Source organism: Lolium rigidum, chromosome 1 (genome assembly GCF_022539505.1).
Source record: "Lolium rigidum isolate FL_2022 chromosome 1, APGP_CSIRO_Lrig_0.1, whole genome shotgun sequence".
Classification (NCBI taxonomy): domain Eukaryota; kingdom Viridiplantae; phylum Streptophyta; class Magnoliopsida; order Poales; family Poaceae; genus Lolium; species Lolium rigidum.
The window spans coordinates 258,669,984-258,688,157 of NC_061508.1; the positions used below are offsets into that span (position 1 = coordinate 258,669,984).

The following is an 18,174-nucleotide window of genomic DNA, read 5'->3' on the forward strand; positions in this document are numbered from 1 at the left end:
GGTGCAGCCGCTGCTGCCACGGTATGCCACGGACATCATGCCGCCTGGCCTCACGGAGGAACATGCCCTACAACAGGCGTTGCAGAACTCGGCCCCGCACCCGCCGCTGCCTCCACCTCCATCGTTCAACCCATGGGCTCCTCCACCTCCCCCACCACCACCGGCGAGACCGGCGTACGTTCCGCCATTTGCCAACTGGTCGTGGCAGGTACCGGACTTCGTCGTGCTCGACGACGACGACGAGGAGTAGGCTAGGGCTTCTAGTTTTTATAATTTATATTTTTTTATCACTATGTAAGTTATGTTTAAACAATGCAAACCCAAAAAAATTGCGTCGTGCCGCTCGGGGCAGCCCCCTACGCAAACTGACACGCTGTCAGTTTCGATCATTTCAACCAACGCAAATGGACGCGCACGGACAATTTAGACGTCCGTTTTACGTTATATCGTTGGAGATACCCTCAGTCAGCCAATGATGTGCAAGCAATCTGCCATTACGTTGGATTTTTTTCGCATGAATTTACTAATACTGTTTTTCACTAGGCTGCAACTGAATTATTAAGCATACTTGCTTTGAAAATTCGAGAAAATTTCAATTAATTTTTTAAAATTGACAAAATTCTCGGTCGATATTTTGGCACTCTATTTCTACTTTCTCTATTCCCGTTGGTGATATATATTTTTCTCTATAAGAAATGTAATTAGATTCAAATTCTCTAGCACATGCACGGATTGTTTGTAAAGGAATAAAATAAAGAAGATATCATAAGCTTCCCTAAAAAGAAAATCCATTATAAGAAATGCTAAGCAAAGGAAAGTTTTTTTTGTTAGATGTGCGCCTGCCAAATTAGCTCTTGGGTGGGAAAATACTACTCTTGGAAACGACTAGTATTGTGTAAACTGGACCATTGGATCTGCTGATTGGACGGCTAATATTTTCCAGTCCCTACTGTAAAAAGCCTCTTCATCTACTCCTACAAAAACTGAGATCATATTGTGAGCACGACTAAAATATGACAGAATGTTTCTCCAGATCTTTGCCACTAAATACGCTACATTTGTCAACGAAGTACTATTATTATTTTTTGACAGAGCGAAGTGGCACACGATAGAGCAAGTGTCCCTCTCGGCTGTCTTTATCAGAATTCATGGTTTCAAGCTATCTTCCCATATGTTAAACCATTATCCTTTGCCTCTTCCTTCTTGAGCCTTTTCGCGACTTGGTCGCCATGAAACATGCAAGGTACCTGCACCAGTTACGCACACCAGGGGCGTCTGTGCGCGCAGTGGCTCAAGCTCAACACCTCACAGGCTTAAGCCTTAAGGTCGCTAATACATTAAGAGAGTTGATTATCATAAAATAAACCAGGCCACATCTAACTCGGATGAGGTCAGCTGCGTCCCAAACAAAACACATAGTATTTGTCCTTGATCCAGGTCGTAGACTCTTTGCTGAAAGCAGTGTCGGCCCTGATTGGCATTCGACCATTATATTATCCTTCAAGATCATCTCTCTAAAACTAAACCCAAATACCAGAGGCGATTTTGCTTGCTCAATAAACTAACTCAAATCCGCCCTTCCTTAGATACAGCTCCCTGCATACGCTGTCAACGAAACTAAGCATTATCCGAAGCATAATCTCCAGCCTACAAATCTGCGGCCGATGTCGGCGGCAATTGCTCACAACTCACTGAGTCACAACTCACAAGCACCGCAGACCGCACCAAGAATTCAACCAACCAACCAACGATGTCGTCGGCAGAGGACTACCCGACGCACCCATGGCAGGCGCGCGGCGGCGGCGCGCTGTTCGCCGGGCAGGGCAGCGCGCTGGTGTTCGCGTCGTACCCGGTGCTTCTGCTCCTCGTGCTCCTCTCCGCGTTCATTAGGTACGTGTGGGTCGCACTCGCGCTCTACTGCGCGGCCATGTTCGTGCTCTCCTGCGCCGGCCGCGTCTTTGCTGGGCCGGTGGTGTTTTCGGAGACGGCCATCGAGCGGGGCGGCCTGTCGCCGGCTGCCATGGCGGAGATCCCGGCGTTCGTTTACGGTGCCGCTGCCGACGGCGAGGCCGAGTGTGCTGTGTGCATAGAGACTCTGCGAGGCGGCGAGACGGCGCGGCGGCTGCCGGTGTGCGCGCACACGTTCCACGTGGGGTGCATTGACATGTGGTTCGACTCGCACGCGACCTGCCCCGTCTGCCGGTGCCACATAGAGCCGCACAAGGGAGGGAAGATGGCGCCGTTGCCGCCAGAGCCGCCGTTGCCGCCGGTGTAATTGGTGGCGGCTGCAGCACGGCTGTGCGTTCAAGATACAAGATTGCACATACACAGATTCCATTCGGAGTGTCATCTTTGCTGCCCAGCTGATTATCTCCTAATCAGTGATACACTTGTCCTGTACATGGTTATGCTAGCATCCTACTAATCTTTGTCAAATCTCCATCAGAACATTTTTCTGAACTCTTTAACTATGGTTCGGAAAGAGGAAAAATATTATGAACACTATACGTAGCTTATTGAGCTGGCCAGATAACACATCTAATCATGTCTAAAACTCCTAAAAGTTGGCCCAATAGAGGTTTCGTGTTTCGATGCAGAGGGCGGGCTTTGTTCCCCTTTTGAGATAAAAATTAGGCCGAATCGTGTTACAGTTTCCAGAAGGTTTTTATTTGGCTTCTAAAATTGCGAAAGTGATCATTTGGTCACTCAACTCTCTAATATATGAAATTTATAGCTACCACTAGATTGACTAAACGTGGTTTCGATAATGACGGGGCAGTGGTTTAGGTTCTTTGGTCACTGTCAAAATTGGGATCCACCAGAAGGAACTGTGGGCGAATCAAAGAATTTCATATTATGTATTAACTATCACGGTGGACCTTGCAAATGCAAGGCCATTGCCTTTTGATGTGTTCAAGTGACTAAGAAATAGATATACAAATTTATTGAAGTCACTTATGATAGAAATAATAAAGTTTATAACCAACATAATTATATGTTATTTTTTTAGAAAACCTGAAAAAGAAAAACCATCTTTAGTTTATGGCCAATGATTATCATGCCATCTCCAAAAGCACCATACTAGCTAACATGTGTCTCATTTTATACCTTGCATCATATCTGGAGTCCTTGAATTAGTGGATTGTTTTAATATGATATTATATCATTATCCAAGGTTAATATTCATAATGTTTTTGGTTGATATTAGTCTTACAATTCAACGCATTACAGTGTGTTGTCCACATAATAATTAGGGTCTACATGGTCATGAACCATACGATGTTAGATAGGATTTGAACAAAAATGAACTCTCTTAATAAAATGAAACAAAAAATAGTTTATGCCCGTTAACATTTCGGTTGACAAAAAAATAGTAGTTTCCATCTTTACTTGTGTGGCTCTTTTTCCTCTCATTTTGTTACATTCTGGTTTTGTTACTACATGGATATATATGACATTTAAGACACGAATAGTATCTAGATGGCAGATTTGACCTACTATATTAATGTGCCGATATATTTTCTAAGTTAAGAATATGTTTTATCACAATTTAATGGCAAACTTTGTGTTGTGTCGTTCAACAATATATTTATATATCGATAATCAAGGTTATAACCCCCGCACGCCTAGAATGTCTTGTTGTGAAATAGATACATTTTTATTTTTTATCTATTCTATTTGTCATGTCATCTAGCATAGGTACATTGGCATGGGAGGCATAGTTTTTGACACCTCACTTGTGGTGGGGTCCTCTCTCTACTCTATGGCGGTAGTGATGTTGGAGGCATCAGTTTATTAGTATAAAAGAAATTGACAAAGATCCACTGGGGACGCTCAAGTTGACCGATGGTTTGCAGGACCTTGGAGCAGTCGGAGATCGGCTCGTGGAAAGAAACCGGAAGCAGATGCAGGATTTGTTCGGGCAAAAAAAGATCTTGTCGAGATTGGAAGCTTGTGGCAGCTACACCATCAGATCAATTCGATCAATACATGAGTCGGTCGGTCGCTCAATTGTTTTTAGAACTAGTCGATGGATCATGTGCATTGCGAATCAACGCCTGAGGTGGAGGTCCGTGAGCGGATCCTCGAGCACGAAGAGTCAGCAAGGAGAGTGCGTGCAACCGAACGCGAAGGTGAACCAAAGTGGCCCATGGAGGCGCGAAGTTGCTAACGCGTAGTTGTGTCATTGTCGCTAGCCCGCCATCCAAAGTTGTTTGGTCGGAAGTGGAAAAGAGAGGGAGAAGACGGGCAACGAAGGAAGGAGTCGGTGATGGTGGGCACCCGCACGCAGTGGGAAAGGCAAAAAAAAAAGGTATGCAACGTTGATCCTATACACATTACACCGGAACAGGCGGTGCTTAGGGTTTTCCTGCATGCTGGCTAGAGAAAAAAAGGGAGTCTCCGTTAGAGCATCTCCAACAGAAGCGCTATAATACTGCGCGGTAAAAGGCGTTTAAAACGTTGTTTTTGCTTTGCCGCGCACGCTAAAACCCTGCGCTCCTCCGGAAGCTCTGTTTTTAGGCGCGGCAAAACAACACTCCACCGGACGCTGCGTTTTACGACGCGCGCTACCGCAGAAACACAAATCTCACAAGCATCTATTCACATGAAGATCAAACACACACAAATAAAATCAAAAAAAAATAGTTCAATTATTAATACAACACAAACAACATCAACAATGAATAGTTCAAATGAATAAAATGGATGTCTAAATGACAATACAACAAATACAACAAATGCAGCAAATGGTAAATTAACCTGAATTTGTTCATTGTTGCCCATGCCACTTTCACCACTCATCGATGATATCAAGTTGAAGTTGATCATGCATTTTCCTTCACGAATGTCATGGTATGCGGAAATAAATTGGGCTAGTCTCTCTTCTCTTCTACGCACTTGGACGGGAACTCCCATCAATTCATAGTGGGTGTAGTCCAATTCTTGGCCACGCTCATTCTCGATGATCATGTTATGCATAATGACACAAGCGATCATGATATACCAAATGATATTTTGATCCCAAAATCTATCAGGTCCCCTAACAATAGCAAATTCGGCTTGCAAAATCCCAAATGCCCTCTCAACATCTTTCCTAGCTGCCGCTTGTGCATTATGAAATTGGGGCTTTTTCTTGCCAGTTGGATATTTAACCGTCTTCATAAATGTTTGCCACCTTGGATAGATGTCTTCAACAAGTTAGTAGCCATAGTTTTGTGTGTGTCCATTTGCTTCAAAGTGCACCGGTGGACCTTCACGCTTGGAAATTCTTGTCATGAGTGGGGAGCGATGGAGGATGTTGATGTTATTGCAAGAGCCCGGCATTCCAAAAAAAAACAATGCCAAAACCAAGTCTCTTGATCGGCCAGGACTTCAAGGATGATGGTGGTATCCTTTTTGGCGCATTGGAATTGTCCATGCCAAGCGACAAGACAATTCTTCCAATCCAGTGCATGCAATCATTCGAGCCATACCGGGAAACCCTCTAGCTTCATTCATCGCCAAGATCCTAGCGGTATCTTCAGCATTAGGGGCTCTCAGGTAGTGCTCACCGAACACTTCCACAATGGCTATTGCAAAGTGTTTGACAAACTCAATTTCTTGACTCTCACCCATATCCGGATGGTCATCAACAAGATCGGCTGGAATTCCGTATGCCAACATACGCAAGGTGGCGGTCACGTTTTGGTAAGTACTATGCCCAAGATCGCCGCAAGAATTCCTTCTTTGCTCAAAAAATCGATCATGCTTCGTCACCTCCTTGCAAATATGTTTGAACAAGTTGATACTCATCCTAAAACGGCAACGGAAGTAGCTCTCGAGGAAAGTTGGTTCATCCACAAAATAGCTACGAATCAAATGTGCCCCTCAATGTGCTCCCTCCACAACTTCCGATGACCGACCACGGAACCACCATGCTTCGACCACTTTGCGCGCATAGCCAAAATCATCAACATATTTTCTTCCTCTTCTAGCCATGGTGGAACACGGAACCACCATGCTTCGACCACTCTGGCTTGCGTGTCCGGCAGGGTTGTGGCACATGCATTGTGGACAGCCAAGGTGATGCTGCAAGACACGCGCGTAAGCTGTGTGGCCGTCGAGGCCGCATGCATCATCTGCTGGTGTGTGCTCTTGCGGCTGTTGCGAAGGTGGTTTGGCTAGGTCTGCAGTGTGTGGGGATGGCGGGACATCGGTTCCAGGAAGGCGGGTGCATCGTGGGCTGAGGTGTTGTGGATGTATAGCAGTGTTCCTCATGGCGTGAGGTGCTGCATGGGACGTTGCTTTGAGAAGCCTGGTGGTCATCGACGGAGATGTTCAGCACGAATTGCTTAGCTCTGACAGCATCGACGCTTTTGGGTGTTCCCGTCCATCTGGCAAGCCTTTCTCTCGGCGAGGAGTAAATCTGGGCGAAAGCCCTGCCCCAACCCTCGGGTCGGTGCCGATGATGGCGGTGCCTATTGACGTCGTTTCCCTCCATGGAGGCACCTTCGTGGATGTTCTCTTCATGTGAGTATGGCTTAGGATCTCCAGGTGAAAACCCAAGCTTCGGTTAGCCGGAGCGAGCGACAATGATGTAAACATCGCTTCCCTCCTGTGGGCGTCGCCTTGGAAAGTTAGCTATGGCAGTTGTGTGTGTATTCTCCTGCGTTCGGGTTAGTGAACGTCGGGGCAGCGGCCCCGGATGGTGGTTGTGCGTTGAGGCAGTGGCCTTGGGATTCATGGCGGGCAGAAGCTTCATGGGGCGGAGTAGTTGCTTGCATCGCTTGGGTGGAAATCTTGTGTGTTGTGTCGCCAGTGTGGCGAGGTTGTCGGTTCCGTCGACGGGCCTCAGTGTTGGAGATATGCCCAAGAGGCAATAATAAAATGGTTATTATAATATATCTTTGTGTTTATGATAATGTTTATATACCATGCTATAATTGTATTAACCGAAACATTGATACATGTGTGATATGTAAACAACAAAGAGTCCCTAGTATGCCTCTTAACTAGCTTGTTGATTAATGGATGATTAGTTTCATAATCATGAACATTGGATGTTATTAATAACAAGGTTATATCATTATATGAATGATGTAATGGACACACCCAATTAAGCGTAGCACAAGATCTCGTCATTAAGTTATTTGCTATAAGCTTTCAATACATAGTTACCTAGTCCTTATGACCATGAGATCATGTAAATCACTTATACTGGAAAGGTACTTTGATTACATCAAATGCCACTGCGTAAATGGGTGGTTATAAAGGTGGGATTAAGTATCCGGAAAGTATAAGTTGAGGCATATGGATCAACAGTGGGATTTGTCCATCCCGATGACGGATAGATATACTCTGGGCCCTCTCGGTGGAATGTCGTCTAATGTCTTGCAAGCATATGAATAAGTTCATAAGAGACCACATACCACGGTACGAGTAAAGAGTACTTGTCGGGAGACGAGGTTGAACAAGGTATAGAGTGATACCGAAGATCAAACCTCGGACAAGTAAAATATCGCGTGACAAAGGGAATTGGTATTGTATGTGAATGGTTCATTCGATCACCGAAGTCATCGTTGAATATGTGGGAGCCATTATGGATCTCCGGATCCCGCTATTGGTTATTGGTCGGAGTGAGTACTCAACCATGTCCGCATAGTTCACGAACCGTAGGGTGACACACTTAAAGTTGGATGTTGAAATGGTAGAACTTGAATATGGAATGGAGTTCGAATATTTGTTCGGAGTCCCGGATGAGATCCCGGACATCACGAGGAGTTCCGGAATGGTCCGGAGAATAAGATTCATATATAGGAAGTCATATTCCAAGTTTGGAAATGATCCGGTGCATTTATGGCAGGTTCTAGAAAGTTCTAGAAAAATCCGGAAGAAATCACCATGGAAAGTAGAGTCCCGGAGGGACTCCACCTTGCATGGCCAGCCAACCCTAAAGGGGAGGAGTCCAAGGTGGACTCCCTAGGGTGGCCGGCCACCCCACCTCAAGGAAAGGTGGGAGTCCCACCTTGAGTGGGACTCCCTCCTTGAGTAGGTTTCCCACATATGGGAGGTTTTAGTGTTGGGGTCTTATTCGAAGACTTGGACTAGAACTCTTGGGGCTTCCACCTATATAATGAGGAGGAGAGGGAGGGGGCAGCTACTCTTTGGCTCAGCCTTGGCCGCACCCCTTAGAGGGCCGGCGCCCAACCCCCTCTCTCCCCAAACCCTAGCGGTCTCTCTCCTCCACCACATCCCGCACGCTTAAGCGAAGCTCCGCCGGATTTCTCCACCACCACCGACACCACGCCGTCGTGCTGTCGGATTCAAGAGGAGCTACTACTTCCGCTGCCCGCTGGAACGGGGAGGTGGACGTCGTCTTCATCAACAACCGAACGTGTGACCGAGTACGGAGGTGCTGCCCGTTCGTGGCGCCTGAAGCGATCGTGATCAAGATCTTCTACGCGCTTTTGCAAGCGGCAAGTGATCGTCTACCGCAGCAATAAGAGCCTACTCTTATAGGCTTTGGAATCTCTTCAAGGGTTAGTCTTGATCATCCCCTCGTTGCTACCGTCTTCTAGATTGCATCTTGACTTGGATTGCGTGTTCGCGATAGGAAAATTTTTGTTTTCTATGCAACGTTGTCCTACAGATGGTATCAGAGCCGTGTCTATGCATAGATGGTTGCACGAGTAGAACACAATGGTTTTGTGGGCGTTGATGCTCTTGTTATCTTTAGTTTGAGTACTTTGCATCTTTGTGGCATAGTGGGATGAAGCGGCCCGGACTAACTTTACATGACCGCGTTCATGAGACTTGTTCCTCGTTCGACATGCAACTTGTATTGCATAAGAGGCTTTGCGGGTGTCTCGTCTCTCCTACTATAGTGAAGATTCAATTTACTCTTCTATTGACAACATTAGTATCAACGTTGTGGTCCATGTTCGTAGGTAGATTAGATCTCTCTCGAAAACCCTAAACCACGTAAAATATGCAAACCAAATTAGAGACGTCTAACTTGTTTTTGCAGGGTTTGGTGATGTGATATGGCCATAATGTGATGATGAATATGTATGAGATGATCATTATTGTATTGTGGCAACCGGCAGGAGCCTTATGGTTGTCTTTATTTTTCATGTTGAGTAGTATTTCAAAGTAGTTGTAATAGTTGCTACATGAGGTGAACAACCATGAAGACGGCGCCATGAACCTTGACGCTACGCCGACGATGATGGAGATCATGCCCGAAGATGATGGAGATCATGTCCGTGCTTTGGAGATGAAGATCAAAGGCGCAAAGACAAAAGGGCCATATCATATCACATATGAATTGCATGTGATGTTAATCCTTTATGCATCTTATTTTGCTTAGAACGCGACGGTAGCATTATAAGATGATCCCTCACATTAATATCAAGATAATAAAGTGTTCTCCCCTCGTATGCACCGTTGTAATAGTTCGTCGTTTCGAAGCATCTCGTGATGATCGGATGTGATAGATTCAACGATTCACATACAACGGGTGTAAGCCATGTTGCACACGCGGAATACTTGGGTTTGCTTGACGAGCCTAGCATGTACAGACATGGCCTCGGGACAACGGAAACCGAAAGGTTGAACGCGAGTCATATGGATGATATGATCAACATGTTGATGTTCACCATTGAAACTACATCATCTCACGTGATGATCGGTTTTTGGTGTAGTGAATTTGGATCGTGTACCACTTAACAACTATGAGGGATGTTGTATTAAGTGGGAGTTCATTAGTAATTAGATTAAAACATGAACTAATTATCATAAACATAGTCTGAGAAGTATTTTGAATTAATTTTGTAGTATTGGCATCCGTTTACTACTATGCGCTAGTCTTGTTATTGAGATAGAAATACTATTAAAATCTGACAAGAAACTTTATGGATTGGTACCGTATTGTTAAAGAATCAAGAATTTATTAAGTCCTATTGCAAACTTTTAGTAAACCTCACATTGTTGATTCAAAGAGTTATGGTTTCAATTAGTACCTAAAGTTATCTTGTCTCCGTGAAACTTGAAGTTCAAATCTGTTTGAAAAGTAAGGAGCTGAAAATTTAGTTTTCAGAAATAATCAAGGTATGAGATATATGTGATATCTAAGACCTTATTGCAAGATGATAGAATAAAGTTTGGTGAGACTACATAAACTCATAAGTTTTATGGGAATGTACGAAGGTTGAAGACACAAGGCGTCACAATCCTCCAACTATTGGGGCACTAACGATATTCGCATATCCATGAAGTGACCATCCTTAAATATGCACCGTTACTAAGACTCGTCGTTTCGAAGCATCACGTGATGATCGGGTGTGATAGATTCTACGTGTGCATAAAACGGGTGCAAGCTAGATTTGCACATGCAAATACCAAGGTTAAAACTTTACGAGCCTAACATGTACAGACATGGTCTCGGAAAGTCATCATGATATGATGGATAAAATTATGAGTGAAATTGTTCATCATATTACAAAGTTACTAATAGTGAAATCTGGAACACTTGTCATATGATGATCAACTTCAAAGTAAGAACCTCAAGGTTATCGGTATTTGACCAACAAACCTAGAAGTTAATGATGTTGAAGTGTTTTTCTGAATAATGAGGAAAGCTAAAAGAGAAACTGCAAAAGATATTTTGGCAAAAAGAAAAGAGAAGACTAGAAAGTCTAGCTCAGGTGTATATAAATGATATACATGTTATGGTTGTATTCCTAGTTAGGTCACACTATGAAATTCTTGGGTATTAGTACTATATTGGTTGGTATGAAGTGCCATACAAAACAACGCAATACAAGAATACAATGGCCTAAGTGACTGACAAGGAATATGATAGAAATGCACGTCTGGAACAAAATAAAGTGTTATTATGTTTGTCGTTGGCATTCTATCTAGCCCTTAGAATTTATAATAAAGAACTTAATAATTGTTATTTTGCTCCGGTCAAATGAAAACAATGAGTTGTTTAAATTATGACATTACTCCATGTACGATGGATAAGTTATTATAAATCTTAATGGTGAAACACACATACATAAAACTGACGCTAAAATGCCATAAGGCAAATGATTTGAATTCCACTTATTTGTGGAACCGCCATTTAGGTCATGTTAGAAAGGAACGCATGAAGGAACTCCATGCAAATGGATTTTTTGGAGTCATTTGATTTTTGAATCATTTGGCGCTTGCAAATTTTTTCTAAAGAGAATGATTAAAATACCGTTCATAGGCCAAGAGTTGAACGGGCAACAAACTTAGTGAAAAATACATAATGATGTATATGGTTCACTGAGCATAGTTGTGTGCGGGAGATTCTTCTACTTCATGAAAACTTTCAACAATGAATTGAGTATATATATATGGATATATTCGATAAGGAAGAAGTTTGAAACATTTGAATGGGTTCAAATAAATTTCAACATGAAGTGGAAATCAACGTAATAGAAAAGTCAAATATCTATGATTGGATCATGGTGGAAATATTTGAATTACGAGTTTTAGCGAACATCTAAGAGAGTTATGAAATTGTTCTACAACTCACATTTCTTGGAGTATCATAATGATGATATAGTATCCGAGATATGTATCCAAACCTTGTTGGATCAATGATGAGATAAAATATTGATGCCATTATATTTTTGTGGATTATGCTTTAGTGACTACCGCTTTTACACTGAATAGAGCATCATCATGATCCGATGAAATGACATCATACAAGTTATGACATGGGTATAAACCCTAATAGTCTTTTCTTTAAATTTTGGTTTAAGAGTTTACAACCAAAATCGGATGAATGTCTTTGTTGATTATCCCAGAGAATTGATTGGGAATTCTTCCCACTATGGAGACAAAGACAAAAGTATTTGTCAATGTTTCTTATTTCCGAGAAATTGTTTCTAGTGAAGTATTTGAGTGGGAGGACAATATAATTTGATAAGGTTTATGAACCTGAGCATAATGATCAGAGTAGCGCAGCATCGGAATTGGTTTCGGAAGCGACCACGACGATCATGGCTCCCATGACTACAAAGTGTTTTAGCCATGGAGATCGAAGTACATATTGAACCTTGTAGGTATGGTTTACTTTGTGACCAAATAAATGATTTGTGGACAAAGGATTGATTTTGAACAATGATAAACCAACTACAAACAAAGAAGTTATGATGGGCCCTGACTCCGTTAAAATGGCCATGCGCCATGAAATCCAAGATAGATGAATACTTTTTGAAAGTAAATGGATCTATCAAATTGATGGACTTGGATGAAATATCATTGAAGAAGCTTGACTTGTCGAAAAGTTGTTTACGACAAAGTTCAAATAGTTGACTACAACAAGATTAGATCTTCCGTAGCAATGCTTATAGTCTATGTGGATTATTCTAGTAATCACTACATATTTCTTTTATGAGATATGTTAGTAGGATGGCAAAATACATTACTTATCAGAAGTGTGTATTAAAGGTGTATACAAGATACAACCAAGAGTTTTGCTGGTCCGTGGAATACTAGATAAGTATACGAACTTCAATCGGATGAAGTAAGTATCACGGAGTTAGAATCTTCACCAGATGAAATAGTCAAAGAGTTTTTTTTTGATTTCATCAGAGACGATGAAGAGGCTTGCATTTGCAAGAAATTAAGTGGGAGCGCTAAGACATATTTATAATACTTTATGTAGGTGACATATAGTTGGTTATAAATGATGTAATTATATACTTGATTAAAAGGTTTCATTGAGAAATTAATTTCAATGAAAGGATATGGACTGAAACATATCTAGTGTCAAGATCTATGAAGATAGATTGAAACACAAAATAAGTTTAAGTCAAAGTACATAGAATGGATATTGAAATAGTTCAATATAGAAATATTAAGAAAATGTTCTTGTCATGTGAAGTTTTAACAAGACTTGAGTGTATCTCGATACTCAATGAGTAAAAACACATGAGTGATTATGGATCACGAATAATATGTACACAATCAGATGTCCCGTGCGCTAAAATGTTATGAGCATATATCAGAATGATTCATGAGATGATCATTGGACGACAGTAAGAGTATCCTTGAGTACTTTAGAAGAACCAAGGATATATATATAGTTTTGTATGGAGAAATGACAAACAAATCGCTGTAAGGTGATTACACCGATATTTGTTTTGTCACATATAAAAATAAAATTTCAATCTCAAATTAGACTAAGTGTTGTTTTAAAAAGTAGCACAATGAGCTAGAAGTTGTCTATGCTAGATTTAGAAGAGTTCTAAATATTGTGACGGAATCTACAAAAGATGGCAGAGTATGTCATTGTTTTGACAATGACAAAGGATGTTAAGTCAAGAGGTTCTTTGAGAACTTGGTGTATTTCCGACAGAGTCAGAACTTTGAAGCTATATTGTGTGTGACAATATTAGTGACATATTTCAGACCGCGGAATTAAGGTTCCACCAGAAGATCAAACATATTTAATGCCAACTCATTTGGAAATGAGTGATGCGTTGAGACGTAAATGAATTACAAAATACATACGTTTCTGAGCGTGTCAGATCCGACGACTAAAAACCTCTCCCGTGAGCAATACATGATAAAGCACCAGAAGGCCAAGGTGTTATATCTTTACAAATGTAAACTAGATTATTGACTCTAGTGCAAGTGGGAGACTGTTGGAGATATGCCCAAGAGGCAATAATAAAATGGTTATTATAATATATCTTTGTGTTTATGATAATGTTTATATACCATGCTATAATTGTATTAACCGAAACATTGATACATGTGTGATATGTAAACAACAAAGAGTCCCTAGTATGCCTCTTAACTAGCTTGTTGATTAATGGATGATTAGTTTCATAATCATGAACATTGGATGTTATTAATAACAAGGTTATATCATTATATGAATGATGTAATGGACACACCCAATTAAGCGTAGCACAAGATCTCGTCATTAAGTTATTTGCTATAAGCTTTCAATACATAGTTACCTAGTCCTTATGACCATGAGATCATGTAAATCACTTATACTGGAAAGGTACTTTGATTACATCAAACGCCACTGCGTAAATGGGTGGTTATAAATGTGGGATTAAGTATCCGGAAAGTATAAGTTGAGGCATATGGATCAACAGTGGGATTTGTCCATCCCGATGACGGACAGATATACTCTGGGCCCTCTCGGTGGAATGTCATCTAATGTCTTGCAAGCATATGAATAAGTTCATAAGAGACCACATACCACGGTACGAGTAAAGAGTACTTGTCGGGAGACGAGGTTGAACAAGGTATAGAGTGATACCGAAGATCAAACCTCGGACAAGTAAAATATCGCGTGACAAAGGGAATTGGTATTGTATGTGAATGGTTCATTCGATCACCGAAGTCATCGTTGAATATGTGGGAGCCATTATGGATCTCCGGATCCCGCTATTGGTTATTGGTCGGAGTGAGTACTCAACCATGTCCGCATAGTTCACGAACCGTAGGGTGACACACTTAAAGTTGGATGTTGAAATGGTAGAACTTGAATATGGAATGGAGTTCGAATATTTGTTCGGAGTCCCGGATGAGATCCCGGACATCACGAGGAGTTCCGGAATGGTCCGGAGAATAAGATTCATATATAGGAAGTCATATTCCAAGTTTGGAAATGATCCGGTGCATTTATGGCAGGTTCTAGAAAGTTCTAGAAAAATCCGGAAGAAATCACCATGGAAAGTAGAGTCCCGGAGGGACTCCACCTTGCATGGCCAGCCAACCCTAAAGGGGAGGAGTCCAAGGTGGACTCCCCTAGGGTGGCCGGCCACCCCACCTCAAGGAAAGGTGGGAGTCCCACCTTGAGTGGGACTCCCTCCTTGAGTAGGTTTCCCACATATGGGAGGTTTTAGTGTTGGGGTCTTATTCGAAGACTTGGACTAGAACTCTTGGGGCTTCCACCTATATAATGAGGAGGAGAGGGAGGGGGCAGCTACTCTGTGGCTCAGCCTTGGCCGCACCCCTTAGAGGGCCGGCGCCCAACCCCCTCTCTCCCCAAACCCTAGCGGTCTCTCTCCTCCACCACATCCCGCACGCTTAAGCGAAGCTCCGCCGGATTTCTCCACCACCACCGACACCACGCCGTCGTGCTGTCGGATTCAAGAGGAGCTACTACTTCCGCTGCCCGCCGGAACGGGGAGGTGGACGTCGTCTTCATCAACAACCGAACGTGTGACCGAGTACGGAGGTGCTGCCCGTTCGTGGCGCCGGAAGCGATCGTGATCAAGATCTTCTACGCGCTTTTGCAAGCGGCAAGTGATCGTCTACCGCAGCAATAGGAGCCTACTCTTATAGGCTTTGGAATCTCTTCAAGGGTTAGTCTTGATCATCCCCTCGTTGCTACCGTCTTCTAGATTGCATCTTGACTTGGATTGCGTGTTCGCGATAGGAAAATTTTTGTTTTCTATGCAACGTTGTCCTACACTCAGAGGAGGAAGTTTGACTTTCATGTCGGGGCTGATGATTGTGCGGTGTCCGTGGTCTGCAGGTGGCTGAGTCGTGCGACATCGTGGCTCGAGAGCGAGTGGCGGTGGGTCGGGATGGCGGTCCCGAAAGGTGGTGTTGGCGGTCTGCTGGGCGTGGCGGAGCGGTGGCCCCAAAACTTTGCCAGTGTCGAGGGCGTCGACCTCGTGTCATGTGGATGACGAGGTTGCCATCGAGGCTGGTCCTTGGCATCGCTTTGGCGTGGCTCTCGGAGGGTTAGATTCTTCATTTGCGTTCGAGCGTCCCATGTCTGCTCCTCCCATAGCAGTCTTGGCGTCTTCTCTCTAGCAGTGATGAAGGTCATCTGGTTCTGGTGGGTGGTGCTTAGAGAGTGTCTTGTTTCAGGAGTGATGTTGACTTTGTTGTATGGTTTTTTGCCTGATTTTTCGCTATTTAACTAGCCACTTTTTTCTTAATTAATTGATAGGCCAAAGCTTTTGCCTTCATTTCGAAAAAAATAAGACTACTATGAATGCTAGGCTCATCGCACCAAACACACCTAATACAATACTCCCTCCGTCTCAGTTTACTAGTCTTCCCCGTATCCCTAGGTTGCCAATTTAACCTATATAATTTGAATTATATAATGCAAAAATTGTATCATTAGAAAATAGAACATCTACACTTTCTACACTTTATGATGATATAATTTTTATAACATATACTATACTAACTTGATGAAATATGCAACCTATAAGTACGCACACGCTTTATAAACTCTGAGAGAGGGAGTACGAGATATACCAACCACATCACACCAAACAATACTGCTCCTACTAAGATGATCATATAATATAACCATGCCCATCTAGCTAGCTTGATATGGACCGTCCCTAAATAAAACACCCCATTATTTCTGTCGTTTACCCAGGAAGGCACGCGGACAATAAGCATCGGCCCTAATTGGCATTCCATGTAGTACTCCGTACTTAAAACTAAATCCAAATACCAGGGGCGACTTCTCTTTTTTTTTTTTTTTTTTTGCGAATAGGACACTGGCATTAAAAGAAACACCGAACAGTACAAAGCAGCTCAAGAAAAACGAAAATTACAACGAGATCCTTGAGAAGCCCTTCATCTTCAACCTCCAGACCGTGTCGACGGCGCGCCGCCGCTGCCGCTCCTCCCCGAGCTAGCCTCGACGTTGTTGATTGCGGACGGGAAGTCGCCGAACGGGTCGAAAAGACCACATCCGTCCCGGAGACGAAGAAGTAGGATGAACTGCCGATGAAGCTCCTTGACGATCCGAAGATCCCCACAGCCAGACGAAATCCTCGAAGACCACACCATACCCACAAGCTTCTCGACGTAGCCGTCGAGATGGGGTTGAAGCCGGGGAAATATTATTGCACGAGGCGCCGCCACCACCACCTGAGCGCCGCCCCTACAAACAGAAGCCCTAAAGACGGGAAACGAAGCTCCCAAAACTGGGAAACGGAGCCCTCCCGCCGACGAGGGCCGCGATCTGCCCCACCTCCATGGCCCGAAGGCCACAGAGGCGGCCAGATCGGAGGCGGCCGCCGACGGGAGGCAGATTACCCTAATCGCCTGAGGTACGAGCGAAGAGGTACGTACAACCACGCGTAAAATAGGGGCGACTTCTCTTAAACTAGCTCAAATCCGCCCTCCCTTAGATACAGCTCCGTGCGCTTTCAAGTAACTTAGGCATTATCCGTCGAGCCGAGGAAATCAAATCCCCAGCCTACAAATCTCTGGCCGATGTCAGCGCCAATGCTCACAGCTCACAAGTCCACACACAAGCATTGCACCAAGACACACATCACGGGGTGTTTACTTCACTACGATGTCGTCGGCAGACGATACCCGACGCACGCGTGGCAGGCGCGCGGTGGCGGCGCCCTGTTCGCCGGGCAGGGCACCGCGCTGGTCTTTGCGTCCTACCCGGTGCTCCTGCTGCTCGTCCTGCTCTCAGCGTTCTTCAAGCATGTCTGGATTGCCCTCGTGCTCTACTGCTCGGCCATGTTGGCGCTCTCCTGCGCCGGCCGCGTCTTCGCTGGGCCGGTGGTGGTAGCGCACGACGAGACGGCCGTCGAGCGGGGCGGGCTGTCACAGGCTACCCTAGCGGCGATCCCTGCGTTCGTTTACGGCGCCTCTGGGGCAGGCAGTGGTCGTGTCGGCGATGGCGAGGCCGAATGTGCGGTGTGCATAGAGACTCTGCGAGCCGGCGAGACAGCGCGGCGGCTGCCGGTGTGCGCGCACACGTTCCACGTGGGGTGCATCGACATGTGGCTCGACTCGCACGCGACGTGCCCCGTCTGCCGGTGCCACATAGAGCCGCACAAGGGCGGCAAGATGGCGCCGTTGCTGCCAGAGCCGCCCTTGCCGCCGGTGTAGCTGTTGGTGGCTGCAGCACGAGAGCTATTCAATATACAAGATTGTACATATTCATATTCATATTCATATTCAATCAGTTGTGTCGTCTTTGCTACCCTGATGCTGATTAACTAGGAATCAGTAATACCCCCGTGCTGCGCATGGTTATGCTAGCATGCTACTAATGTTTGTCAAAAATAGCTTTTTACAAGGATAACTAACTGCGCGATTCCAAAAGGAAAGAAAAATATTACGAACTCTATGTCTCTATAGGTAGCATATTGAACTGACCGGATACAACACCTACAAGTTGGTCGAATG

At 44.1% G+C, this 18,174-nt stretch overlaps 2 protein-coding genes across 2 annotated transcripts; both read left to right on the forward strand.

The window, feature by feature from the left end:
• The first annotated feature begins 1,750 nt into the window (after positions 1-1,750).
• LOC124657904 (RING-H2 finger protein ATL39-like) lies at positions 1,751-2,443 on the forward strand. The gene has a single exon (XM_047196383.1). It carries the CDS (start codon positions 1,751-1,753, stop codon positions 2,273-2,275), a length of 525 nt encoding a protein of 174 aa, XP_047052339.1. The 3' UTR covers positions 2,276-2,443.
• A 14,807-nt stretch (positions 2,444-17,250) lies between these two features.
• Positions 17,251-17,874, forward strand: LOC124657914 (RING-H2 finger protein ATL74-like). Its single transcript, XM_047196393.1, has one exon. The coding sequence runs from the start codon at positions 17,251-17,253 to the stop codon at positions 17,872-17,874; it is 624 nt and encodes a 207-aa protein (XP_047052349.1).
• The last annotated feature ends 300 nt before the right edge of the window (positions 17,875-18,174 follow it).